Source organism: Phalacrocorax carbo, chromosome 6, assembly GCF_963921805.1.
Source record: "Phalacrocorax carbo chromosome 6, bPhaCar2.1, whole genome shotgun sequence".
NCBI lineage: Eukaryota > Metazoa > Chordata > Aves > Suliformes > Phalacrocoracidae > Phalacrocorax > Phalacrocorax carbo.
Window position 1 is genome coordinate 35,128,851 of NC_087518.1, and position 24,703 is coordinate 35,153,553.

At 61.0% G+C, this 24,703-nt stretch overlaps 4 protein-coding genes across 12 annotated transcripts; all 4 read left to right on the forward strand.

The window, feature by feature from the left end:
- Nucleotide 1: 1 nt before the first annotated feature.
- Nucleotides 2-5,528, forward strand: LOC104047871 (flavin-containing monooxygenase 5). 5 transcript variants are annotated; one of them, XM_064454650.1, is made up of 10 exons: nucleotides 2-293; nucleotides 1,335-1,393; nucleotides 1,537-1,694; nucleotides 1,911-2,099; nucleotides 2,183-2,345; nucleotides 2,594-2,736; nucleotides 3,155-3,354; nucleotides 3,720-4,069; nucleotides 4,436-4,508; nucleotides 4,752-5,528. In XM_064454650.1, exons 1-10 carry the CDS (start codon nucleotides 31-33, stop codon nucleotides 5,095-5,097), a joined length of 1,944 nt encoding a protein of 647 aa, XP_064310720.1. In that variant the 5' UTR covers nucleotides 2-30; the 3' UTR covers nucleotides 5,098-5,528. The 5 variants fall into 5 exon arrangements, with proteins under 5 accessions (XP_064310720.1, XP_064310721.1, XP_064310722.1 ...); XM_064454651.1 differs by lacking the exon at nucleotides 1,335-1,393 and adding an exon at nucleotides 324-390 and having other exon boundaries at nucleotides 2-240; XM_064454652.1 differs by lacking the exon at nucleotides 1,335-1,393 and having other exon boundaries at nucleotides 205-293.
- Nucleotides 5,529-6,256: 728 nt separating this feature from the next.
- LOC135314123 (flavin-containing monooxygenase 5-like) lies at nucleotides 6,257-10,095 on the forward strand. The gene is made up of 8 exons (XM_064455767.1): nucleotides 6,257-6,391; nucleotides 6,992-7,180; nucleotides 7,264-7,426; nucleotides 8,180-8,322; nucleotides 8,575-8,771; nucleotides 8,862-9,211; nucleotides 9,570-9,642; nucleotides 9,726-10,095. Exons 1-8 carry the CDS (start codon nucleotides 6,257-6,259, stop codon nucleotides 10,078-10,080), a joined length of 1,605 nt encoding a protein of 534 aa, XP_064311837.1. The 3' UTR covers nucleotides 10,081-10,095.
- A 4,946-nt stretch (nucleotides 10,096-15,041) lies between these two features.
- Nucleotides 15,042-20,553, forward strand: LOC135313911 (flavin-containing monooxygenase 5-like). 5 transcript variants are annotated; one of them, XM_064454662.1, is made up of 10 exons: nucleotides 15,042-15,319; nucleotides 16,361-16,419; nucleotides 16,563-16,720; nucleotides 16,937-17,125; nucleotides 17,209-17,371; nucleotides 17,619-17,761; nucleotides 18,180-18,379; nucleotides 18,745-19,094; nucleotides 19,461-19,533; nucleotides 19,777-20,553. In XM_064454662.1, the coding sequence occupies exons 1-10, from the start codon at nucleotides 15,057-15,059 to the stop codon at nucleotides 20,120-20,122; spliced, it is 1,944 nt and encodes a 647-aa protein (XP_064310732.1). In that variant the 5' UTR covers nucleotides 15,042-15,056; the 3' UTR covers nucleotides 20,123-20,553. The 5 variants fall into 5 exon arrangements, with proteins under 5 accessions (XP_064310732.1, XP_064310733.1, XP_064310734.1 ...); XM_064454663.1 differs by lacking the exon at nucleotides 16,361-16,419 and adding an exon at nucleotides 15,350-15,416 and having other exon boundaries at nucleotides 15,042-15,266; XM_064454664.1 differs by lacking the exon at nucleotides 16,361-16,419 and having other exon boundaries at nucleotides 15,231-15,319.
- A 728-nt stretch (nucleotides 20,554-21,281) lies between these two features.
- Nucleotides 21,282-24,671, forward strand: LOC104040803 (flavin-containing monooxygenase 5). Its single transcript, XM_064455768.1, has 7 exons — nucleotides 21,282-21,416; nucleotides 22,017-22,205; nucleotides 22,289-22,451; nucleotides 23,205-23,347; nucleotides 23,600-23,784; nucleotides 23,887-24,236; nucleotides 24,595-24,671. The coding sequence occupies exons 1-7, from the start codon at nucleotides 21,282-21,284 to the stop codon at nucleotides 24,669-24,671; spliced, it is 1,242 nt and encodes a 413-aa protein (XP_064311838.1).
- Nucleotides 24,672-24,703: the final 32 nt, after the last annotated feature.

Below are 24,703 nucleotides of genomic sequence, written 5' to 3' on the forward strand. Positions count from 1 at the left end.
CTGTGCCTGACGGCATGCTTTGGCCAGGCCATGAGCCCAAGCACACTGCGGGCAAAGTCCAGGGCTGTGCAGCCTCTTGTAGCCACCAAGGGAGAAGGGCAAATTCAAAGGCTACCTGCACAGAGGCTTCATAGCACGGCAGTGGGGTTGAGAGCTGGGAGGAGTGTACCAGTTGCCCTTGGGCAGTCCCTGCAGAGCTTGCAAAAGAGCCAGAAGCCAGCTGGGAGTGGAGCAGGGAAGGTAGTGCTGCCAGTGCTGTCTTCTCGTTGTCCCCGCGGCGATCCCCCTACTTGGTAAGAGATGCTTTCGATGCTTTTCAACAGGCAGACATTGAGCGTGGGTTGGCAGTTCGGCGCCTCTGCCCTGGACAGAGATCAACCCTTATCAACAGTGAGGGATAGAAAGAGCTTTATTACATTTACTGCCAACATACTGTGAGTTTTATAAGGTTCAAACCATTTCAGCTGCAGAGCTTGGCCCCTCCAAAGCCAGGTGCCTTGCTCAGCTCCCTGGACACAGGAGAGCAAATTTCCCTGATGGGCTAGAAGCAAGCTGTGGCTACGGGGATGTCTTGCCGACGTGCCCAGCCCAGAGGCACAGGGGCGTGGGCGATGAAGTCCCAGGTGCCACCAGAGCAGCCTAAGCCATGTGTGTCCCCAGGTACCAGCATAGACAGGGCTGGGCTAATCACAATAATCCCACTGGGATTCAAGGCAGTGTTTGTTTACCTGGCATGCGTGCCACCAGGACCGGCTGCATGTCTCTCCTGCAGCCCTGTGTCCCCACCGTGTCTCTGCGTGAGGTTTCGCGGTGAGGAGCACGGGACAGCTCTTTACCCCACCATCCAAGGCTGCTGCGAGAGGTTTTCTGCTGCCGGAAAAGCCGAGCAGGCAGCCAGGAGTCAGCTGGGTCCTGGCTTCCTCTCCCCAGCACCATGGGAGGAGTGGCGGAGGGCGACGCCCTGCTCGCCGCCGCTGCTACACGCCATAAAGCCAGGCCACCATCCAGCGTCACGGCACGGGGCGAGCCGGCAGAGACCCTCACGCAGCCCCTCGCCTGCCACAGCCCTCCCCGGCTGCCACTCCCACGGCCACAGGTCGGTTGAGGGCCTCCCCACGGGCTGCCGGCACGCAGTGGGTGCTGGGGCGGCATGACGGACATCTCCCCAGGGAAGAAAGGGGGTAAAGCGCAGGCAGAGGGGCTGTTGCCCGCCTAGGAGGGAGCCATCGGTACCCGAGGCAGGGCACGGCACTCTGGCACATCTCCATCGCCTGGACTTTGTGTGGGCAGGGAGATTTCAAGGCTCCCTGGCACTCGGTAGCATTTCTCCCCAGGGCATCCAAAGGCAACACCGCAGTGGTGCAAAACCCCGGCTGGCCAGGTCCCTGCCCAGGTGGGGAATAGCAGTTGCCTCACAGCCCCAGACAAACTTTTGCGGGGGGTGCCTCTCAGCTTGGGACCTCTGCTGCACAGGGCCAAAAATTTGCACGGCTGTCCCCCTTGCCCCTCAGCCCCACCCTCCGGTTCTGTCCCCAGGCAGAGGCCCAGTGGTGGAGGGCAGCATGGCGAAGAGGGTGGCCATCATCGGAGGGGGCAGCAGCGGGCTGTGTGCCATCAAAGCCTGCTTGCAAGAGGGGCTAGAGCCCGTCTGCTTCGAGAGGACCAGGGACATCGGAGGGCTCTGGAGGTTTGAGGTAATCACTGCGAGCCACATGACCTGCTGGGGGTCAGCACCGCAGCGACCGGGAATCAGCAGCGGTGGCCAACGGGGTGCCACACAGCCAGCTACAGCGCGCTCCTGGGGAGGAGGCTGAGGGCAGGGGCTCCACGTAAAGGGCCACCACATCAGCCCCACCCATCCCTCCCCATCACTGCCCCGTCCCTGCACCGAGCTCTGCCCTGCCCCACAGGAGCACCCCGAAGAGGGACGCGCCAGCATCTACCGCTCCGTCATCATCAACACCTCCAAGGAGATGATGTGCTTCAGTGACTTCCCCGTCCCTGAGGACTTCCCCAACTACATGCACAACTCCAAGATCATGGAGTACTTCCGCATGTACGCCCAGCACTTCGACCTGCTCCGCCACATCCGTTTCAGGGTGAGAGCTGGGGGATCCGGGGCCACGGTGGCAGCGGGGCCGTGGAGCTCGGGATGCCTGACGCCCACTCGCTCTGCACCCAGACCAACGTGTGCCGTGTGACCAAGCGCCCCGACTTTGCCGCCACGGGCCAGTGGGAGGTGGTTGCGGAGAGCGAGGGGAAGCAGGAGGTGGACGTCTTTGACGCCGTGCTGGTGTGCACCGGGCACCACACCGACGCGCACCTCCCGCTGAGCACCTTCCCAGGTACCGCCCCGTGGGCTGCTCCCATGGCAAGGAGACACCCCAGAAAGCTCGACCATGGGAACCCCTCTTCTCCCTGCTGCTCTTCCTCCCAGCCTCAGCATTCCCCTGCCTTGCTTTGACTCAGGCAGCGCTCCCACGCTCCCCAGGAGGGGTCTGGTGGGGCCAGGGAGGGCCCCCACTTTGGTTTTGGGGAGGTGACCCTCCGCCCCAGCACCAGGAAGCCAAGCATCCCTCGACCCCACCCACAGGCATCGAGAAGTTCAAGGGACGCTACCTCCACAGCCGAGACTACAAGGATCCCCAGGATTTCACGGGCAAGAGGGTCGTTGTCATCGGGATTGGGAATTCAGGGTTGGACCTGGCCGTGGAGATCAGCCAAACGGCCAAGCAGGTGAGGAGCAGGAGTGGGGACCCAGTGGGCAGGGCAGCCCACCGTGGGACACTGCTGGCTGCATGAGGACACCAGCACAAATGTGCTGGCATGGCCGCCATTCCGTCCCGGCGACGGCCGTGTTTGGCATTGCCAGCACATGGCAGTCCCAGCTGCCAGGCAGCAGTGGCAGCCGAGACTCGATCCCATAGGGATACCCTGATTTCCAGTGCCCAGCCCTGGGCTGGGGCTCCCCCTGCGGCTCTTCCCAACCTCTCCCTGCCAGCTGCCCACCCTTGGCTCCCACTGCCCTCCGGGTCTTTGCCAGCACCCAGGCAGCATGAAGAGGAGTGATCCCCATGCGCGGACATGCCCACCCTGGGGCAGACCCCTAGGACTGTCACAGCCTTCAGGAGGTGATGCTTTCTTCCTCACCCAGGTGTTCCTTAGCACCCGCCGCGGCGCATGGATCCTCAACCGTGTTGGAGATCAGGGCTACCCCATCGACACCATCCTCACCACCCGCATGAAGGTGTTCCTGCAGATGCTGCTGGGCCTTTCCATGGCGAGCGACTATGCAGAGAAGCAGATGAGCGCGAGGTTTGACCACTCGCACTACGGCCTGAAGCCAAAGCACAGGTGCCAGCAAAAGCTCCCCCTGCCCAGGAGGGACCCCCTGGCTCCCTGCCATGTCCAGCCTCACTTGGCCATTTCCTTGCTCCCTGGGCCCAGGCTGGGGCTGAGGCACCAGGCCTGGAAACCCAGTTAATAGCTCTGCTCTGACCAGACAAGGCAAAAGGGAGCCCCTTCTGGGGACCCTTGGTGGCACCAGTGCAGTAGCAGCTGCTGAGCACCCCTGGGGGACCACCACTATTGGTGAGGAGCATCCCTGGGGCTGAGCATCCCTGCGGACAAGCATCCTCAGAGCAGGAGCAATGGCCAGAGCAGGGCATGGAGCAGAGACACCCTACCACAGCACCCTGATGGCTCCTTGTGCTTTCCAGGATCCTTGACCAGCACCCAAGCATCAATGACGACCTGCCCAACCGCATCATTTCGGGCAAGGTGCTGGTGAAGCCAAACATCCGGGAGTTCACGGAGACGTCTGCCATCTTTGATGACGGCACCAGGGAAGAGATTGATGCTGTGGTCTTTGCCACAGGATACAGCTTCTCTTTCCCCTTCCTCGAGGGCTACGTGAAGGTGGTGGAGAACCAGATCCCCCTCTACAAATTCATGTTTCCCCCTGACCTGGAGAAGCCAACGCTGGCTTTCATTGGCCTCGTCCAGCCCCTGGGCGCCATCATGCCCATCTCTGAGCTCCAGTGTCGCTGGGCCACCCGCGTCTTCAAGGGTAAGTGAAGGAAACCCCCCCTGTGGCTGCAGCCTGGGCCTGCACCCCGGGAGCCAGGGCAGACGGTGCCCAGCCATGTTTGGGAGGCAGCAGCCAGCTGGTCACGCCCTAGTCACGGGCGATGGCATGGCCATCTTGCAGCCATCATGGTGAGCCAGGCTTTTGCCTGAGCAGCGCAGGGATATCCGTACCCTGCGCCCCATTGCCTGGTCCTTCCCATCCTGAGGGGCTGGGACATGCCTCGGGTGCCAGAGTGCCCGCACGGTGCTGCTGACAGGGGCGCAGCAGCCAGGCAAGGGAAGCACTGCACCAGCCACTGTCCCCAGTGGGGTGCAGCACCCCCATGCTGTGGCCCATCCTCCCTAGGGTTGAACAAGCTGCCCTCACGGCATGACATGGAGGCTGACATCAAGCATAAAAGAGAAGCGATGGCAAAGAGGTAAGACCACTGCGCAAAAAGGGACAAGGCCGGTCTGAGCACGGCTGCTCGTGGCCACCCGTCCTGTCCCGAGGCTGCGTCCCAGCACATTTGCTGTGCCAACGGATGGCAGGGATGCACTCAGCCATGCTATGCCCTCCCTGCTGGTCCTTCCCGACAGCGGTCTGTCCAGTACCGCCTCGCAGGCGTACAGGGCATCTGCCAGCTCTGCTGCCAGCACCCACCTGCCCTCCCTGCCCACAGGTACGTGAAGAGCCAGCGGCACACCATCCAGGTGGATTACATCCCCTACATGGACGAGCTCGCCTGCCAGGTGGGGGTCAAGCCCAACCTGCTCGCCCTCTTCCTCACCGACCCCAAGCTGGCGCTGGAGGTGCTCTTCGGGCCCTGCACGCCATACCAGTACCGCCTGCGGGGCCCGGGCATGTGGCCGGGTGCCAGGGAGGCGATCCTCAACCAGCAGCACCGCATCATCAAGCCCCTGCAGACACGGCATGTGGAGGAGCATCCCTCGACCACCACCCTGCCCCTCATCTTCAAGCTGGTCGGGGCCGTGGCTGTCCTCGCCCTCGTTTTTGCTTACTTGTAGGTGCCTACCCTTGCTGGGCTGCCCAGAGGGAAGGGAGGCTTTGCAGTGTGCCAGTGGGGCTGGACAGCCAACCCCCGTCCCACGGCACCCTGAGCAGCCCAATGCTGGCAGGAGCCCTTGTCCTGCCTGGCACAGCCCCGCTGTGGCCATGCCGCAAGCTGGCGGTGCATGGAGCCTCCCTGGCTGCCAAAATAACACCTTGGCGCCCACTCTGCGCCTCCTCCGGGGAGCCACCCTGGACATGGAGAAGGAAACCTGCTCACACGAAGGGTAAAATCCAGTCCCTCATGGCCAGCACTTCTTACCCAGCGGGGATGCCCCTATATTCTGGCACCATAACCCAGCTGAGCCACCACTGGCTACGCTCACACAAGGGCTAAGCAGAAAAGGCACAACAGACCTCCTAAATGGATAAAAGTGTGTTAAACAGAGCCAGGCGTCCGTCCCATTACTGGCTTCACCCCATGGGGGTGCCAGGGGGGATACACCCGGGTTTGAGGTCGGCCTCACGCTGGCAGCACAGCTCCGACTTCACAGCAGCATGGGCTGCATGCATGCACATGCGTGTATCTGCAGCAAAACAGCCTCGCCCAGGGCGTGTGCTGACAGAGCGGGTCACGGTGGTCTCAGCGACATGGCTCAGTGCTACCCTTGTCACTTGCACGTGGCTCCTCCAGAGGACGGCTGGGTGGCTTGGGGACCCGGAGTGGTGACAGGGGGTCCTGGCCACCGCACGCCAGGGCCAGCACGGCTGCCAGCCACCCGTGCCTTGAGCATCCCCCAGTTTTGTTTTCCACACCATGACCTGCCAAAATCCGGAGTGTGGCCACATCTCAGCCCCCGCCCCCAGGAAGCCCTGGGGCAGCGTCAGCATCATTAAGTGCTTACAGAACCTAATGAGCCCCTTGCAAAAGGCAGGCACAGGCAGGAGGTGTGGCACAGTGGGCAGGGGGAACCTGTAGAGCATGTCTGGAAGAAACACACTTGTACCGCCGCACCTGGCCCCAGTCGTACATGGAGAGCACAGGGACAGCCATCCCTGACCGAGCAGCACCACGCATCCCCCCGGCGAGACCTGCCAGGCTCCACACCCCACCAAGCACGTGCCGCCCCTGGCCAAGGCTTCCCTGCCATCCTTGCCACCACCGCACTGCGGGACATGACTGCCCAGCGAGTAGCAATCATTGGGGCTGGGGTTTCTGGCCTGTGTGCCCTGAAATGCTGCCTGGATGAGGGGCTGGTACCCATCTGCTTCGAGAGGAGCGGGGACATCGGGGGCCTCTGGCGCTTCGAGGTAAGGCCCAGGCTGTGTCAGCCTGCCCCGCAGCAGCAGTACGGATGGCATTGGGATGAGTCCTTGGCAGCTAAAAAGCTCTGCTCCCCTGCTTTCCATGCGTGCAGCAGGCAGGTTGCCCAGGAAAACCACGGCAAAAAAAGACCTGCTGCGGCAGCGGGAGGTGCCCATGGTGCCAGCTGGTGTGCCAGCCACACTGGACCCGTCTCCTTCCCACCAGCAGCAGGACAAATCCTCCCCAAGGACCTTACCTCAGGGCCCACTCTCCCAGCTCAGCCTTTGCCCTTCCCATTCCTCCCTTCCTGGTCTCATTCATCCCTTCCCCTGCTGCTTTGCTCCCGGTCCCCTCCAGTCCCTTCCTACCTATCCTGGCCCCACCTCACCCCACTGGCTGTCCCATGTCTGTCCTGCCCCATTTTGCAGGGCAGGTGGTCACACCTGCAGCACGGTGCTGGGTGCAAGGACAGGGGCTATAACCACGTGTGGCTTAATCCTGCACCCATGGGCACAGTGACGCGCCAGGCAGGGAGGCAGGTGTCCACTGCAAACCCGCAGCCCTGGCTTCCCACGCCAGCACCTAGCTGTGCCCTGCTCCAACAGGAGCACCCCGAGGAGGGACGCGCCAGCATCTACCCCTCCCTTATCATCAACGCTTCCAAGGAGCTGATGTGCTTCAGTGACTTCCCCATCCCTGAGGACTTCCCCAACTACATGCACAACTCCAAGATCATGGAGTACTTCCGCATGTACGCCCAGCACTTCGACCTGCTCCGCCACATCCGTTTCAGGGTGAGAGCTGGGGGATCCGGGGGCGCGGTGGCAGCAGGGCCGTGGAGCTCGGGATGCCTGACGCCCACTCGCTCTGCACCCAGACCAACGTGTGCCGTGTGACCAAGCGCCCCGACTTTGCCGCCACGGGCCAGTGGGAGGTGGTTGCGGAGAGCGAGGGGAAGCAGGAGGTGGACGTCTTTGACGCCGTGCTGGTGTGCACCGGGCACCACACCGACGCGCACCTCCCGCTGAGCACCTTCCCAGGTACCGCCCCGTGGGCTGCTCACCTGCTCCCTGACACCCCTGGCAGCACCCTCCTCTCTGGCTTAGCCCCCACCTCGTGCTGGCTGTTGCCAAAAGTGCCTCCACAGGTTAACGCACCTGGTGGCATTGAGCAAGCATGCTGCTATCCCATCCGTCCTGGTGGTCTGTCCTTGGTTGCTCTTGACATGCTCTCAGCATCTGACCAAAGCGCCCTGCTGGCCGGTGCCACCATTGCCAGGTCACCTCTCCCACCAGAGACAGGCTCCCTCAGTTGCTGGCCACACACCCGCTGGGCTCTCCAGCTCCCTGGCAAGGCTTGAGAGCTCGGCACTAGTGGTGGCCTTCTCCTCTGGGTGCCAGGCAAAAACACCTGCAGGGCTTTCAGCTGTTGAGGCCCTCTTTGGGTGGGGAACAGGCTGGAGCACACCATCACCGGGGTGTGGCAGGATGGCACAGACCCCAGCTGCTCCTCTGCCCCCAGGGCCTGGCACTGGGCGGGAACTGCAGAAGGATGTTGGCATGGGAACATGGCGGTCTCCAGTCCAAGACCTGCTCCAAACCAGGCTGGCCCCAAAGCCAGATCAGGATGCTCAGGGCCACGCTCAGCATCTCCCAGGCTGGAGAGGCCACCGCCTCTCTGGGCACCATCCCAGGGCTGCATCGCTCCCGTTGGTCTCGCTGGTCCTAGCCTGTTCCCAAAATCCACCCCCTGCCCCACGTTCCTGCCTGGCGTGGCTTCCCTATCTCTTCCAGGGCTGGAAAAGTTTGAGGGCTGGTACCTGCACAGCCGGGACTACAAGGACCTGCAGTCCTTTTGGGGGAAGCGGGTGGTCGTGGTCGGCACCGGGAATTCAGGATGCGACATTGCGGTGGAGCTCAGCCAAGTGGCCAAGCAGGTGTGCTGGGAGAGCCAGTGGGGCTGGGGTGCCTATTCTTTTTCCCCAGAGGGCACCGAGCGACCCCCCCACCATCCCTTGGGCTCCCACTCCCTCCAGCATCCAGCCATGAGCACCCTGGGCCCTCTCGATGCAGGTGGCTGTTGTGGTCCCAGCCGCTGTGCTGGCATCCCTGTCCAAGGGGTACGGCAGGGGCCCAGCCCAGACCTGAGGACGCTGCCATGCCACCACGTCTCCTCTCCTTCCTCCCAGGTCTTCCTCAGCACCCGGCGTGGGACCTGGGTGCTGCACCGGGTGGCAGATGGGGGGTACCCCTTTGACTATCTCTACCTCAGACGCTTCTTACAGCTCCTCTACAGACTGATGCCCCACATCATCAACTTTCTCATAAGCAGAAAGCTGAACGCCCGCTTCAATCACACGCTCTATGGCCTCCAGCCCCAGCATACGTGAGCACCCCAGCAGCACCCCAGGGACCTGCCCCAGCACTGCCCATCCCTCTACCTGGGCCACACATGAGGTCCTTCTGTGCTTTCCAGGGTCTTTGAACAGCACCCAACTGTCAGCGACAACCTCTCCAACCGCATCATTTCGGGCAAGGTGCTGGTGAAGCCAAACATCCGGGAGTTCACGGAGACGTCTGCCATCTTTGATGACGGCACCAGGGAAGAGATTGATGCTGTGGTCTTTGCCACAGGATACAGCTTCTCTTTCCCCTTCCTCGAGGGCTACGTGAAGGTGGTGGAGAACCAGATCCCCCTCTACAAATTCATGTTCCCCCCTGACCTGGAGAAGCCAACGCTGGCTTTCATTGGCCTCATCCAGCCCCTGGGCCCCATCATGCCCATCTCCGAGCTCCAGTGTCGCTGGGCCACCCGCGTCTTCAAGGGTAAGCGAGGCAGGGTGGGAGGATGTAGCCAGGCTCCCCAGGCCACAGCAAGGCTCAGTTGTTCAAGTGGTGGCATCCCCTCGCACACCGCCTCCCTCCACTCGCCTTTGTTGTCCTCCTTTTGTTTATTCATAAGCACAAAAACCACCGTTGCATTTTGCAGTGAGCCTCGTGCTCATCTTTTCTTGTGGGGGCCACTAACAGGCTCCGTTATCTACAACCACCTTCTCCCTCGTCCTTTGCTCCTGCCATGATGGCACGTGGCCAAAGCCCCAAAGGCTTTTGTGTGCAAGCAGAGGCCAGACGTACCATGGTGGGAGCACAGCCCTCCCTCCTGCCACGGCCTCCTCTTCCCCAGGGCTGCTTGACCTGCCACCATCTGCCAACATGCTGGCTGACATCATGCAAACCAAGGAGGAAATGGCCAAGCGGTAAGGACCCTGCGCAGCCATTACCGCTGCCACCATTACTGCCATGTCCACATGCCAAGCCCACCTGCCCTCCCTGCCCACAGGTACGTGAAGAGCCAGCGGCACACCATCCAGGTGGATTACATCCCCTACATGGACGAGCTCGCCTGCCAGGTGGGGGTCAAGCCCAACCTGCTCGCCCTCTTCCTCACCGACCCCAAGCTGGCGCTGGAGGTGCTCTTCGGGCCCTGCACGCCATACCAGTACCGCCTGCGGGGCCCGGGCAAGTGGCCGGGTGCCAGGGAGGCGATCCTCACCCAGCATCAGCGTGTGGTCAAGCCCCTGCAAACCACAGCCAAGGGCCGTCCTCCCCACTCCAGCACCACATCCCACATCTTCAAGTTCTTCAGCATCGGTTTGATTGTGGCCACCCTTGCCTATGTCTCGCTCTCTCCTTAACCCAAAATGCAGGAGGCAGCGGGTCCTGTTGGCAATCTTCTTCTCTTCCTTTGGGCTCAGGTGTTTCTGTAGTCTCGTACTAGGTCTGCCGCCACACCAGGAGGCATGGAGGGGGTTGGTTCCTTGAAGATGCAGTCTGCTCTTTCTCACCTTCCTGCTCTGCCAGAGCCACGTGAGATCTTCTCAGGGGCTGCTCTGAGGACACGGATCGCTCCGTTCCCTAAATCCTGGCCCGGCAGCTCCGCAAGCTCTACCCATGAGTTGTCCGTACAGAGGTGGTGCAGAAACCAGGAACTCGCCTGGCCAGGGCGTCTCGGGAAAAGGGCAATAAAGCTGGTCCCTGTGCCAGGGGGACCAGGGACCAGGCTGCGGGGATGTCTCAGTCTCTGGTGTCCATCCTGAGGCGTCTGTCTTGCCCACGCAGGGCCTGCCCAGCCCACAGGCCCCCTGGCCGCTTGCACCCACCGCCAGCCAGCTCTACCCCACAGCCAGCCTGCCCACCTGTGGCGCGGCAGCCCAGCCCCACGACCATCCCGGATCCGTTCTTTCCCTGCCACCCCCAGGCTCCGGCCCCACCACTGCCCTAAACCGACGTGGCCGCCCACCCGCTGTAGGGAGGGTGAAGCCACACGGCCCTCAGCCACCATACCTGCACAACAGGGAGAAGCCATTAACAGCAATGGGTGAAGTTGCCCTCAAAAAACACGGTACTCCAGGCAGCGGGTAGAAGGACTGAAGGGTAGAGGGCCATATAGCAGCTACTGAGCCAGGACAAACTGTCAGAAAGTGAATTGTGGGGAATATTAACCCTCCTGTTGTCTTCAGATTAAGGGTCAGTTTGAGCCCTAAGTCACAGTGAGATCAGATTTTACACAGAAAGAAGAGCTCTTGGCGGCGTCCCGGCCAACATCAGCAGAGGATCTGGCATTGCACAAGGGCTGCGTGCAGCAAGAGTGGAGATTGAAGATGTGCTCGTGCTGGAGAAGGCCAAGCGCTGGATGAGTGCCACGCTCTCCCTAGCCGGCCATCATAGCCATGGGAAACACTGCCTTCACTTAGCAGGCTGTGGTAGCTACAGCCTTGTTTTCTTAGCTAGTGACTCTGGTTTCATTCTTGCCTTGTCTCCCGTGGCAGGGGGGAGAGGAAAAAAATAAAAAACAACTTACTTTCTTGCTCACTCACTGTTACTGTCTCCTAGCATTGCTGCTGGATCTGGTGCTGGTGGCAGTGGTGAAAGGGCTCGTTAAGCGTCGGCGGCCCACCCACAACAAGATGGACATGTTCGTCACCATCTCAGTGGACAAGTACTCCTTCCCGTCAGGCCACGCCACCAGAGCCGCCCTGGTGTGCCGCTTTGTTCTGCACCACCTGGTGCTCGCCGTCCCACTGCGGGTCCTCATGGTGCTCTGGGCTCTCATTGTCGGCATTTCAAGGGTCATGCTGGGCAGGCACAACGTGACGGACGTGCTCTTCGGTTTGCTGCTGGGCTACACGCTGTACAGCGTGGTGGAGTACTGCTGGCTGTCCCCACTCAACGCGCCTGCCATCTTTGCGCTCTGGAGCCATTGATGGCTGGGTCCCTCCCAAAGGAGGAGCCGGGTACCCAGTTTTCTAAGCGTCCACAGGGAGGGGATACTGGGACTTGAACTCTCATCCTAGACCCCGTCTATCCAGCCAAGACTTCAATGCTAGCAGTTCTGCAGGCTCCCGGGCCCACATTCAGACGTTTGGTGCCATCCTGCCCTCCTGACATACCGTCAGGCAGGGTGTGCACTGACCAAGCAGCTGCGCTGATGGAACCATCCTGTGAAAAACCAGTCTCTGCAGAGCCCTGGGAAGGCTCAGCACATTCATCCAGCAGCTCACTCTTGATACTGTGAAATATCAATATTGATAATGTGAAAAGCATGCCCTTGCTGGGCACCTGTTGCATTAGCCTGTGGTGTATGTGGTAGCTGTGGCTTTGCAGAGATTCCTCTGCAATCGCCCATGTATCTGTATGCTGTAAATACACTGATCGTGTTGCTGTCATGAGCGTGCCCTGCACAGCCTGCTGCAGAATGCCTGCCTGGAGGGGACTCACTGGGGTCTGTCCTCAGGTTTATAAAGAGCTCTGCCTTCTTAAGCAACGTGCCTCTTCCCTACTGCGTTTGAATTGAGCATTGCACCGAGGCCAGGTCGCAGCCAACAAAGACAAAAGCACCTGGCTATTAGTGCCATGGGGAAAGAATGGTGCAACTGAGGGTTTGGTCCACCCATGCCATTTCTAAGAGAGCAGGTAACTGGGGAAGCAGCTCCCAGCAACACCCTGCTGTTGAAGCCCTGGGGCAGAGATTACAGCTCCTTCCCCCCTCCACAGGACTTTCGGTCTCCCAGCGGGTACTGCGCATTCCCAGCAACTCCTGTTTGTCAGCACATTACCAATGCTGCTGACAGCATGCTGCGGAGTCAGTCCCTTCCCCATAGCCATGGCTAGCAACACACCCTACCCAGACTGCTGGGCAGCCCCGGGAGCTGAGCCTCACCTGCACCTCCCACAGCAAGGGGCCTTGGCTCTGCCAACAACTGCTGGGGCCCCCTGTGCTCCAGGCAGGCTGTTTTTCATAGCAGACTGCTTGTCCTTGGCAGGAAGGGACCATGAGGAGTCTCTGTAATGAGCCAGGGCTGAGACTGAGACAGAAAAGTACAGGAACCACAGCCAGGCAGGGAGTGAGGGCTCTGGAGTGAGCTTAAATAGTGCCCCAGCATGTGGGTGGGGTGACTGGGCGCAGGTGAGGTTCGTCATGGCCATTAAGGCCTATTAGTGCGCTCAGGCCCAGGAAGACACGGATTATAGAATCATAGAATCGTTAAGGTTGGAAAAGACCTCTGAGATCATCAAGTCCTACCGTCAACCCAACGCCACCATGCCTCCTAAACCATGTCCCAAAGTGCCACGTCTACATGTTTTTTCAACACCTCCAGGGATGGTGACACCACCACCTCTCTGGGCAGCCTGTTCCAATGCCTGACCACTCTTTCAGTAAAGACATTTTCCCTAATACCCAATCTAAACCTTCCCTGATGCAGCTTGAGGCCATTTCCTCTCATCCTATCTCTAATAACGTGGGAGAAGAGACCAACACCCACCTCACTACAACCTCCTGTCTGGTAGCTGTAGAGAGCGATAAGGTCTCCCCTCAGCCTCCTCTTCTCCAGGCTAAACAACCCCAGCTCCCTCAGCCGCTCCTCGTAAGACTTGTTCTCCAGACCCTTCACCAGTTTCGTTGCCCTTCTCTGAACACACTCCAGCACCTCAACGTCCTTCTTGTAGTGAGAGGCCCAAAACTGAACACAGCATTCAAGGTGTGGCCTCACCAGTGCTGAGGACTGGGGCATGGTCACTTGCCTACTCCTGCTGGCCACACTATTCCTGATACAAGCCAGGATGCTGACACCCTTTCTTGCTTCACCAAGAATTGAGAACTCAATCATATCATGGTCGCTGAGCCCAAGACGGCCTCCGACCACCACATCTCACACCAGTCCTTCTCTGTTTAAACCATAGATCAAGCGAGGCGCCTCCCCTGGTCGGCTCACTTACCAGCTGCATCAGGAAGTTATCTTCCACTCACTCCAGAAACCTCCTAGACTGTTTCCTCTCTGCTGTGTTGTATTTCCAGCAGACGTGCAGTAAATTGAAGTTCCCCCACAAGAACAAGGGCAACTGATTGTGATGCATCTGCCAGCTGCTTGTAGAATGTTTCTTCTACCTCTTCAACCTGGCTGGGTGGTCTGTAACAGACCCCCAGCGGGATATCTGCCGTGTTGGCCTTCCCCCTCATCCTTACCCATAAGCACTCGACCTTATCATCACAATTGTTAAGTTCTACACAATCAAAACACTCCCTAACATACAGAGCCACCCCATTAAGTCGTATTAAAACCAGGCAGTGTTGAAGAGTGCTGTTCCTCTGGGTGAAGTGTGCAGGAACAGCCTGAGGTCCACTGGTACAAGCACCCTGGCTCTGTCTCTCACCCAGCATCAGCTATACAGGGGCTGAAATGAAAGCGCTTGGCACGACAAGGTTCCCCCAGAGCTGAACCATGACCTAGTGGCATCGTGAGCCGATAAAGCTACCAGCTTTGGTATGCACTCCAATCTGGGACTCGTACAGTGACCAAATTAGAAAAAATTCCCTGGGTTGCAATGTATGCCCAGCAGCCGGCTGGGCTGGTCCGGCATGTGCACGGCAGCACCGAGCCATTCTGGCCAGCCCTCCGGCCCCAAGGCAGAGACAAACTCTGTGATGGCTGCAGGATCATGGGCAGGTGGCACGCTCCAGTGTAGTCAGGGTTTGGGGCAACCAGGGCTGCTTGAGCTGTGCCAAAACTTCTTAGCTCTACAAAAGCTCCCAAGTACGGGGTGCTTTTCGTCCAGGCGGTTCTTACAGCCATTGGAGTCTTCCTCTTCAGACCAGGGAGGAGTATGGCAGCAACTCTGTGCATCTGTGGATTGTCCCCACATGCATGTGCATGCCAGAAGTTGCTCCTGACTCACATGCAGGACCCTCCGTGAGCTGCTTGGTGGCACCCACCATTACCAGTGCACAGCCCCGTTGGGTCACGGGCTGCCCTGCTGCCATCTCATCTCTGCCCTGCTTCTCCCCGCCTCTGCCAGCGAGACCTTGGTCTCCTCTTCTGCTTGTCACTTGTCACTGCGCCTCCAAGCACGGGTGCCAGCCCGCTGATAGGAAGGAGGAGACTGGTGCTTTCTGCTTCGCTAGCCCCACGGCACCTCTGTCCCCTGTGGAAGCACTGAGCAGACGTGTCTGCACACACTGCCCACCACTGTGTCCGTCCTGGGTGCTTGCCAGGCAGCGAGGACCATGGCTTTCCTGCAGACATCAACAAGCTGGTCTTGGCCAAAATGTCATGGCTTGACCCTGGTGCACTCCTGCCGTCCCCTGTGCCTGACGGCATGCTTTGGCCAGGCCATGAGCCCAAGCACACTGCGGGCAAAGTCCAGGGCTGTGCAGCCTCTTGTAGCCACCAAGGGAGAAGGGCAAATTCAAAGGCTACCTGCACAGAGGCTTCATAGCACGGCAGTGGGGTTGAGAGCTGGGAGGAGTGTACCAGTTGCCCTTGGGCAGTCCCTGCAGAGCTTGCAAAAGAGCCAGAAGCCAGCTGGGAGTGGAGCAGGGAAGGTAGTGCTGCCAGTGCTGTCTTCTCGTTGTCCCCGCGGCGATCCCCCTACTTGGTAAGAGATGCTTTCGATGCTTTTCAACAGGCAGACATTGAGCGTGGGTTGGCAGTTCGGCGCCTCTGCCCTGGACAGAGATCAACCCTTATCAACAGTGAGGGATAGAAAGAGCTTTATTACATTTACTGCCAACATACTGTGAGTTTTATAAGGTTCAAACCATTTCAGCTGCAGAGCTTGGCCCCTCCAAAGCCAGGTGCCTTGCTCAGCTCCCTGGACACAGGAGAGCAAATTTCCCTGATGGGCTAGAAGCAAGCTGTGGCTACGGGGATGTCTTGCCGACGTGCCCAGCCCAGAGGCACAGGGGCGTGGGCGATGAAGTCCCAGGTGCCACCAGAGCAGCCTAAGCCATGTGTGTCCCCAGGTACCAGCATAGACAGGGCTGGGCTAATCACAATAATCCCACTGGGATTCAAGGCAGTGTTTGTTTACCTGGCATGCGTGCCACCAGGACCGGCTGCATGTCTCTCCTGCAGCCCTGTGTCCCCACCGTGTCTCTGCGTGAGGTTTCGCGGTGAGGAGCACGGGACAGCTCTTTACCCCACCATCCAAGGCTGCTGCGAGAGGTTTTCTGCTGCCGGAAAAGCCGAGCAGGCAGCCAGGAGTCAGCTGGGTCCTGGCTTCCTCTCCCCAGCACCATGGGAGGAGTGGCGGAGGGCGACGCCCTGCTCGCCGCCGCTGCTACACGCCATAAAGCCAGGCCACCATCCAGCGTCACGGCACGGGGCGAGCCGGCAGAGACCCTCACGCAGCCCCTCGCCTGCCACAGCCCTCCCCGGCTGCCACTCCCACGGCCACAGGTCGGTTGAGGGCCTCCCCACGGGCTGCCGGCACGCAGTGGGTGCTGGGGCGGCATGACGGACATCTCCCCAGGGAAGAAAGGGGGTAAAGCGCAGGCAGAGGGGCTGTTGCCCGCCTAGGAGGGAGCCATCGGTACCCGAGGCAGGGCACGGCACTCTGGCACATCTCCATCGCCTGGACTTTGTGTGGGCAGGGAGATTTCAAGGCTCCCTGGCACTCGGTAGCATTTCTCCCCAGGGCATCCAAAGGCAACACCGCAGTGGTGCAAAACCCCGGCTGGCCAGGTCCCTGCCCAGGTGGGGAATAGCAGTTGCCTCACAGCCCCAGACAAACTTTTGCGGGGGGTGCCTCTCAGCTTGGGACCTCTGCTGCACAGGGCCAAAAATTTGCACGGCTGTCCCCCTTGCCCCTCAGCCCCACCCTCCGGTTCTGTCCCCAGGCAGAGGCCCAGTGGTGGAGGGCAGCATGGCGAAGAGGGTGGCCATCATCGGAGGGGGCAGCAGCGGGCTGTGTGCCATCAAAGCCTGCTTGCAAGAGGGGCTAGAGCCCGTCTGCTTCGAGAGGACCAGGGACATCGGAGGGCTCTGGAGGTTTGAGGTAATCACTGCGAGCCACATGACCTGCTGGGGGTCAGCACCGCAGCGACCGGGAATCAGCAGCGGTGGCCAACGGGGTGCCACACAGCCAGCTACAGCGCGCTCCTGGGGAGGAGGCTGAGGGCAGGGGCTCCACGTAAAGGGCCACCACATCAGCCCCACCCATCCCTCCCCATCACTGCCCCGTCCCTGCACCGAGCTCTGCCCTGCCCCACAGGAGCACCCCGAAGAGGGACGCGCCAGCATCTACCGCTCCGTCATCATCAACACCTCCAAGGAGATGATGTGCTTCAGTGACTTCCCCGTCCCTGAGGACTTCCCCAACTACATGCACAACTCCAAGATCATGGAGTACTTCCGCATGTACGCCCAGCACTTCGACCTGCTCCGCCACATCCATTTCAGGGTGAGAGCTGGGGGATCCGGGGCCACGGTGGCAGCGGGGCCGTGGAGCTCGGGATGCCTGACGCCCGCTCGCTCTGCACCCAGACCAACGTGTGCCGTGTGACCAAGCGCCCCGACTTCGCCGCCACGGGCCAGTGGGAGGTGGTTGCGGAGAGCGAGGGGAAGCAGGAGGTGGACGTCTTTGACGCCGTGCTGGTGTGCACCGGGCACCACACCGACGCGCACCTCCCGCTGAGCACCTTCCCAGGTACCGCCCCGTGGGCTGCCCCATGGCAAGGAGACACCCCAGAAAGCTCGACCATGGGAACCCCTCTTCTCCCTGCTGCTCTTCCTCCCAGCCTCAGCATTCCCCTGCCTTGCTTTGACTCAGGCAGCGCTCCCACGCTCCCCAGGAGGGGTCTGGTGGGGCCAGGGAGGGCCCCCACTTTGGTTTTGGGGAGGTGACCCTCCGCCCCAGCACCAGGAAGCCAAGCATCCCTCGACCCCACCCACAGGCATCGAGAAGTTCAAGGGACGCTACCTCCACAGCCGAGACTACAAGGATCCCCAGGATTTCACGGGCAAGAGGGTCGTTGTCATCGGGATTGGGAATTCAGGGTTGGACCTGGCCGTGGAGATCAGCCAAACGGCCAAGCAGGTGAGGAGCAGGAGTGGGGACCCAGTGGGCAGGGCAGCCCACCGTGGGACACTGCTGGCTGCATGAGGACACCAGCACAAATGTGCTGGCATGGCCGCCATTCCGTCCCGGTGACGGCCGCGTTTGGCATTGCCAGCACATGGCAGTCCCAGCTGCCAGGCAGCAGTGGCAGCCGAGACTCGATCCCATAGGGATACCCTGATTTCCAGTGCCCAGCCCTGGGCTGGGGCTCCCCCTGCGGCTCTTCCCAACCTCTCCCTGCCAGCTGCCCACCCTTGGCTCCCACTGCCCTCTGGGTCTTTGCCAGCACCCAGGCAGCATGAAGAGGAGTGATCCCCGTGCGCGGACATGCCCACCCTGGGGCAGACCCCTAGGACTGTCACAGCCTTCAGGAGGTGATGCTTTCTTCCTCACCCAGGTGTTCCTTAGCACCCGCCGCGGCGCATGGATCCTCAACCGTGTTGGAGATCAGGGCTACCCCATCGACACCATCCTCACCACCCGCATGAAGGTGTTCCTGCAGATGCTGCTGGGCCTTTCCATGGCGAGCGACTATGCAGAGAAGCAGATGAACGCGAGGTTTGACCACTCGCACTACGGCCTGAAGCCAAAGCACAGGTGCCAGCAAAAGCTCCCCCTGCCCAGGAGGGACCCCCTGGCTCCCTGCCATGTCCAGCCTCACTTGGCCATTTCCTTGCTCCCTGGGCCCAGGCTGGGGCTGAGGCACCAGGCCTGGAAACCCAGTTAATAGCTCTGCTCTGACCAGACAAGGCAAAAGGGAGCCCCTTCTGGGGACCCTTGGTGGCACCAGTGCAGTAGCAGCTGCTGAGCACCCCTGGGGGACCACCACTATTGGTGAGGAGCATCCCTGGGGCTGAGCATCCCTGCGGACAAGCATCCTCAGAGCAGGAGCAATGGCCAGAGCAGGGCATGGAGCAGAGACACCCTACCACAGCACCCTGATGGCTCCTTGTGCTTTCCAGGATCCTTGACCAGCACCCAAGCATCAATGACGACCTGCCCAACCGCATCATTTCGGGCAAGGTGCTGGTGAAGCCAAACATCCGGGAGTTCACGGAGACGTCTGCCATCTTTGATGACGGCACCAGGGAAGAGATTGATGCTGTGGTCTTTGCCACAGGATACAGCTTCTCTTTCCCCTTCCTCGAGGGCTACGTGAAGGTGGTGGAGAACCAGATCCCCCTCTACAAATTCATGTTTCCCCCTGACCTGGAGAAGCCAACGCTGGCTTTCATTGGCCTCGTCCAGCCCCTGGGCGCCATCATGCCCATCTCTGAGCTCCAGTGTCGCTGGGCCACCCGCGTCTTCAAGGGTAAGTGAAGGAAACCCCCCCTGTGGCTGCAGCCTGGGCCTGCACCCCGGGAGCCAGGGCAGACGGTGCCCAGCCATGTTTGGGAGGCAGCAGCCAGCTGGTCACGCCCTAGTCACGGGCGATGGCATGGCCATCTTGCAGCCATCATGGTGAGCCAGGCTTTTGCCTGAGCAGCGCAGGGATATCCGTACCCTGCGCCCCATTGCCTGGTCCTTCCCATCCTGAGGGGCTGGGACATGCCTCGGGTGCCAGAGTGCCCGCACGGTGCTGCTGACAGGGGCGCAGCAGCCAGGCAAGGGAAGCACTGCACCAGCCACTGTCCCCAGTGGGGTGCAGCACCCCCATGCTGTGGCCCATCCTCCCTAGGGTTGAACAAGCTGCCCTCACGGCATGACATGGAGGCTGACATCAAGCATAAAAGAGAAGCGATGGCAAAGAGGTAAGACCACTGCGCAAAAAGGGACAAGGCCGGTCTGAGCACGGCTGCTCGTGGCCACCCGTCCTGTCCCGAGGCTGCGTCCCAGCACATTTGCTGTGCCAACGGATGGCAGGGATGCACTCAGCCATGCTATGCCCTCCCTGCTGGTCCTTCCCGACAGCGGTCTGTCCAGTACCGCCTCGCAGGCGTACAGGGCATCTGCCAGCTCTGCTGCCAGCACCCACCTGCCCTCCCTGCCCACAGGTACGTGAAGAGCCAGCGGCACACCATCCAGGTGGATTACATCCCCTACATGGACGAGCTCGCCTGCCAGGTGGGGGTCAAGCCCAACCTGCTCGCCCTCTTCCTCACCGACCCCAAGCTGGCGCTGGAGGTGCTCTTCGGGCCCTGCACGCCATACCAGTACCGCCTGCGGGGCCCGGGCATGTGGCCGGGTGCCAGGGAGGCGATCCTCAACCAGCAGCACCGCATCATCAAGCCCCTGCAGACACGGCATGTGGAGGAGCATCCCTCGACCACCACCCTGCCCCTCATCTTCAAGCTGGTCGGGGCCGTGGCTGTCCTCGCCCTCGTTTTTGCTTACTTGTAGGTGCCTACCCTTGCTGGGCTGCCCAGAGGGAAGGGAGGCTTTGCAGTGTGCCAGTGGGGCTGGACAGCCAACCCCCGTCCCACGGCACCCTGAGCAGCCCAATGCTGGCAGGAGCCCTTGTCCTGCCTGGCACAGCCCCGCTGTGGCCATGCCGCAAGCTGGCGGTGCATGGAGCCTCCCTGGCTGCCAAAATAACACCTTGGCGCCCACTCTGCGCCTCCTCCGGGGAGCCACCCTGGACATGGAGAAGGAAACCTGCTCACACGAAGGGTAAAATCCAGTCCCTCATGGCCAGCACTTCTTACCCAGCGGGGATGCCCCTATATTCTGGCACCATAACCCAGCTGAGCCACCACTGGCTACGCTCACACAAGGGCTAAGCAGAAAAGGCACAACAGACCTCCTAAATGGATAAAAGTGTGTTAAACAGAGCCAGGCGTCCGTCCCATTACTGGCTTCACCCCATGGGGGTGCCAGGGGGGATACACCCGGGTTTGAGGTCGGCCTCACGCTGGCAGCACAGCTCCGACTTCACAGCAGCATGGGCTGCATGCATGCACATGCGTGTATCTGCAGCAAAACAGCCTCGCCCAGGGCGTGTGCTGACAGAGCGGGTCACGGTGGTCTCAGCGACATGGCTCAGTGCTACCCTCGTCACTTGCACGTGGCTCCTCCAGAGGACGGCTGGGTGGCTTGGGGACCCGGAGTGGTGACAGGGGGTCCTGGCCACCGCACGCCAGGGCCAGCACGGCTGCCAGCCACCCGTGCCTTGAGCATCCCCCAGTTTTGTTTTCCACACCATGACCTGCCAAAATCCGGAGTGTGGCCACATCTCAGCCCCCGCCCCCAGGAAGCCCTGGGGCAGCGTCAGCATCATTAAGTGCTTACAGAACCTAATGAGCCCCTTGCAAAAGGCAGGCACAGGCAGGAGGTGTGGCACAGTGGGCAGGGGGAACCTGTAGAGCATGTCTGGAAGAAACACACTTGTACCGCCGCACCTGGCCCCAGTCGTACATGGAGAGCACAGGGACAGCCATCCCTGACCGAGCAGCACCACGCATCCCCCCGGCGAGACCTGCCAGGCTCCACACCCCACCAAGCACGTGCCGCCCCTGGCCAAGGCTTCCCTGCCATCCTTGCCACCACCGCACTGCGGGACATGACTGCCCAGCGAGTAGCAATCATTGGGGCTGGGGTTTCTGGCCTGTGTGCCCTGAAATGCTGCCTGGATGAGGGGCTGGTACCCATCTGCTTCGAGAGGAGCGGGGACATCGGGGGCCTCTGGCGCTTCGAGGTAAGGCCCAGGCTGTGTCAGCCTGCCCCGCAGCAGCAGTACGGATGGCATTGGGATGAGTCCTTGGCAGCTAAAAAGCTCTGCTCCCCTGCTTTCCATGCGTGCAGCAGGCAGGTTGCCCAGGAAAACCACGGCAAAAAAAGACCTGCTGCGGCAGCGGGAGGTGCCCATGGTGCCAGCTGGTGTGCCAGCCACACTGGACCCGTCTCCTTCCCACCAGCAGCAGGACAAATCCTCCCCAAGGACCTTACCTCAGGGCCCACTCTCCCAGCTCAGCCTTTGCCCTTCCCATCCCTCCCTTCCTGGTCTCATTCATCCCTTCCCCTGCTGCTTTGCTCCCGGTCCCCTCCAGTCCCTTCCTACCTATCCTGGCCCCACCTCACCCCACTGGCTGTCCCATGTCTGTCCTGCCCCATTTTGCAGGGCAGGTGGTCACACCTGCAGCACGGTGCTGGGTGCAAGGACAGGGGCTATAACCACGTGTGGCTTAATCCTGCACCCATGGGCACAGTGACGCGCCAGGCAGGGAGGCAGGTGTCCACTGCAAACCCGCAGCCCTGGCTTCCCACGCCAGCACCTAGCTGTGCCCTGCTCCAACAGGAGCACCCCGAGGAGGGACGCGCCAGCATCTACCCCTCCCTTATCATCAACGCTTCCAAGGAGCTGATGTGCTTCAGTGACTTCCCCATCCCTGAGGACTTCCCCAACTACATGCACAACTCCAAGATCATGGAGTACTTCCGCATGTACGCCCAGCACTTCGACCTGCTCCGCCACATCCGTTTCAGGGTGAGAGCTGGGGGATCCGGGGGCGCGGTGGCAGCAGGGCCGTGGGACACAGGGTGCCTGACGCCCGCTCGCTCCACACCCAGACCAACGTGTGCCGTGTGACCAAGCGCCCCGACTTTGCCGCCACGGGCCAGTGGGAGGTGGTTGCGGAGAGCGAGGGGAAGCAGGAGGTGGACGTCTTTGACGCCGTGCTGGTGTGCACCGGGCACCACACCGACGCGCACCTCCCGCTGAGCACCTTCCCAGGTACCGCCCCGTGGGCTGCTCACCTGCTCCCTGACACCCCTGGCAGCACCCTCCTCTCTGGCTTAGCCCCCACCTCGCGCTGGCTGTTGCCAAAAGTGCCTCCACAGGTTAACGCACCTGGTGGCATTGAGCAAGCATGCTGCTATCCCATCCATCCTGGTGGTCTGTCCTTGGTTGCTCTTGACATGCTCTCAGCATCTGACCAAAGCGCCCTGCTGGCCGGTGCCACCATTGCCAGGTCACCTCTCCCACCAGAGACAGGCTCCCTCAGTTGCTGGCCACACACCCGCTGGGCTCTCCAGCTCCCTGGCAAGGCTTGAGAGCTCGGCACTAGTGGTGGCCTTCTCCTCTGGGTGCCAGGCAAAAACACCTGCAGGGCTTTCAGCTGTTGAGGCCCTCTTTGGGTGGGGAACAGGCTGGAGCACACCATCACCGGGGTGTGGCAGGATGGCACAGACCCCAGCTGCTCCTCTGCCCCCAGGGCCTGGCACTGGGCGGGAACTGCAGAAGGATGTTGGCATGGGAACATGGCGGTCTCCAGTCCAAGACCTGCTCCAAACCAGGCTGGCCCCAAAGCCAGATCAGGATGCTCAGGGCCACGCTCAGCATCTCCCAGGCTGGAGAGGCCACCGCCTCTCTGGGCACCATCCCAGGGCTGCATCGCTCCCGTTGGTCTCGCTCGTCCTAGCCTGTTCCCAAAATCCACCCCCTGCCCCACGTTCCTGCCTGGCGTGGCTTCCCTATCTCTTCCAGGGCTGGAAAAGTTTGAGGGCTGGTACCTGCACAGCCGGGACTACAAGGACCTGCAGTCCTTTTGGGGGAAGCGGGTGGTCGTGGTCGGCACCGGGAATTCAGGATGCGACATTGCGGTGGAGCTCAGCCAAGTGGCCAAGCAGGTGTGCTGGGAGAGCCAGTGGGGCTGGGGTGCCTATTCTTTTTCCCCAGAGGGCACCGAGCGACCCCCCCACCATCCCTTGGGCTCCCACTCCCTCCAGCATCCAGCCATGAGCACCCTGGGCCCTCTCGATGCAGGTGGCTGTTGTGGTCCCAGCCGCTGTGCTGGCATCCCTGTCCAAGGGGTACGGCAGGGGCCCAGCCCAGACCTGAGGACGCTGCCATGCCACCACGTCTCCTCTCCTTCCTCCCAGGTCTTCCTCAGCACCCGGCGTGGGACCTGGGTGCTGCACCGGGTGGCAGATGGGGGGTACCCCTTTGACTATCTCTACCTCAGACGCTTCTTACAGCTCCTCTACAGACTGATGCCCCACATCATCAACTTTCTCATAAGCAGAAAGCTGAACGCCCGCTTCAATCACACGCTCTATGGCCTCCAGCCCCAGCATACGTGAGCACCCCAGCAGCACCCCAGGGACCTGCCCCAGCACTGCCCATCCCTCTACCTGGGCCACACATGAGGTCCTTCTGTGCTTTCCAGGGTCTTTGAACAGCACCCAACTGTCAGCGACAACCTCTCCAACCGCATCATTTCGGGCAAGGTGCTGGTGAAGCCAAACATCCGGGAGTTCACGGAGACGTCTGCCATCTTTGATGACGGCACCAGGGAAGAGATTGATGCTGTGGTCTTTGCCACAGGATACAGCTTCTCTTTCCCCTTCCTCGAGGGCTACGTGAAGGTGGTGGAGAACCAGATCCCCCTCTACAAATTCATGTTCCCCCCTGACCTGGAGAAGCCAACGCTGGCTTTCATTGGCCTCATCCAGCCCCTGGGCCCCATCATGCCCATCTCCGAGCTCCAGTGTCGCTGGGCCACCCGCGTCTTCAAGGGTAAGCGAGGCAGGGTGGGAGGATGTAGCCAGGCTCCCCAGGCCACAGCAAGGCTCAGTTGTTCAAGTGGTGGCATCCCCTCGCACACCGCCTCCCTCCACTCGCCTTTGTTGTCCTCCTTTTGTTTATTCATAAGCACAAAAACCACCGTTGCATTTTGCAGTGAGCCTCGTGCTCATCTTTTCTTGTGGGGGCCACTAACAGGCTCCGTTATCTACAACCACCTTCTCCCTCGTCCTTTGCTCCTGCCATGATGGCACGTGGCCAAAGCCCCAAAGGCTTTTGTGTGCAAGCAGAGGCCAGACGTACCATGGTGGGAGCACAGCCCTCCCTCCTGCCACGGCCTCCTCTTCCCCAGGGCTGCTTGACCTGCCACCATCTGCCAACATGCTGGCTGACATCATGCAAACCAAGGAGGAAATGGCCAAGCGGTAAGGACCCTGCGCAGCCATTACCGCTGCCACCAT

What these genes read in the sequence shown, in the direction of transcription:
- LOC135313911 (XM_064454662.1), top strand. Translation starts at nt 15,057, where the DNA reads ATGAGCCCAAGCACACTGCGGGCAAAGTCCAGGGCTGTGCAGCCTCTT. An exon ending in TCAGCCAAACGGCCAAGCAG is followed by an intron (nt 17,762 to 18,179) that starts GTGAGGAGCAGG and finishes TTCCTCACCCAG; the next exon opens with GTGTTCCTTAGCACCCGCCG. An exon ending in AGAGAAGCGATGGCAAAGAG is followed by an intron (nt 19,534 to 19,776) that starts GTAAGACCACTG and finishes CCCTGCCCACAG; the next exon opens with GTACGTGAAGAGCCAGCGGC.
- LOC104047871 (XM_064454650.1), top strand. Translation starts at nt 31, where the DNA reads ATGAGCCCAAGCACACTGCGGGCAAAGTCCAGGGCTGTGCAGCCTCTT. An exon ending in GAGGGCTCTGGAGGTTTGAG is followed by an intron (nt 1,695 to 1,910) that starts GTAATCACTGCG and finishes CCTGCCCCACAG; the next exon opens with GAGCACCCCGAAGAGGGACG. An exon ending in TCAGCCAAACGGCCAAGCAG is followed by an intron (nt 2,737 to 3,154) that starts GTGAGGAGCAGG and finishes TTCCTCACCCAG; the next exon opens with GTGTTCCTTAGCACCCGCCG.
- LOC135314123 (XM_064455767.1), top strand. Translation starts at nt 6,257, where the DNA reads ATGACTGCCCAGCGAGTAGCAATCATTGGGGCTGGGGTTTCTGGCCTG. An exon ending in GGGGCCTCTGGCGCTTCGAG is followed by an intron (nt 6,392 to 6,991) that starts GTAAGGCCCAGG and finishes CTGCTCCAACAG; the next exon opens with GAGCACCCCGAGGAGGGACG. An exon ending in AAGGAGGAAATGGCCAAGCG is followed by an intron (nt 9,643 to 9,725) that starts GTAAGGACCCTG and finishes CCCTGCCCACAG; the next exon opens with GTACGTGAAGAGCCAGCGGC.
- LOC104040803 (XM_064455768.1), top strand. Translation starts at nt 21,282, where the DNA reads ATGACTGCCCAGCGAGTAGCAATCATTGGGGCTGGGGTTTCTGGCCTG. An exon ending in GGGGCCTCTGGCGCTTCGAG is followed by an intron (nt 21,417 to 22,016) that starts GTAAGGCCCAGG and finishes CTGCTCCAACAG; the next exon opens with GAGCACCCCGAGGAGGGACG. An exon ending in CCCGCTGAGCACCTTCCCAG is followed by an intron (nt 22,452 to 23,204) that starts GTACCGCCCCGT and finishes TATCTCTTCCAG; the next exon opens with GGCTGGAAAAGTTTGAGGGC.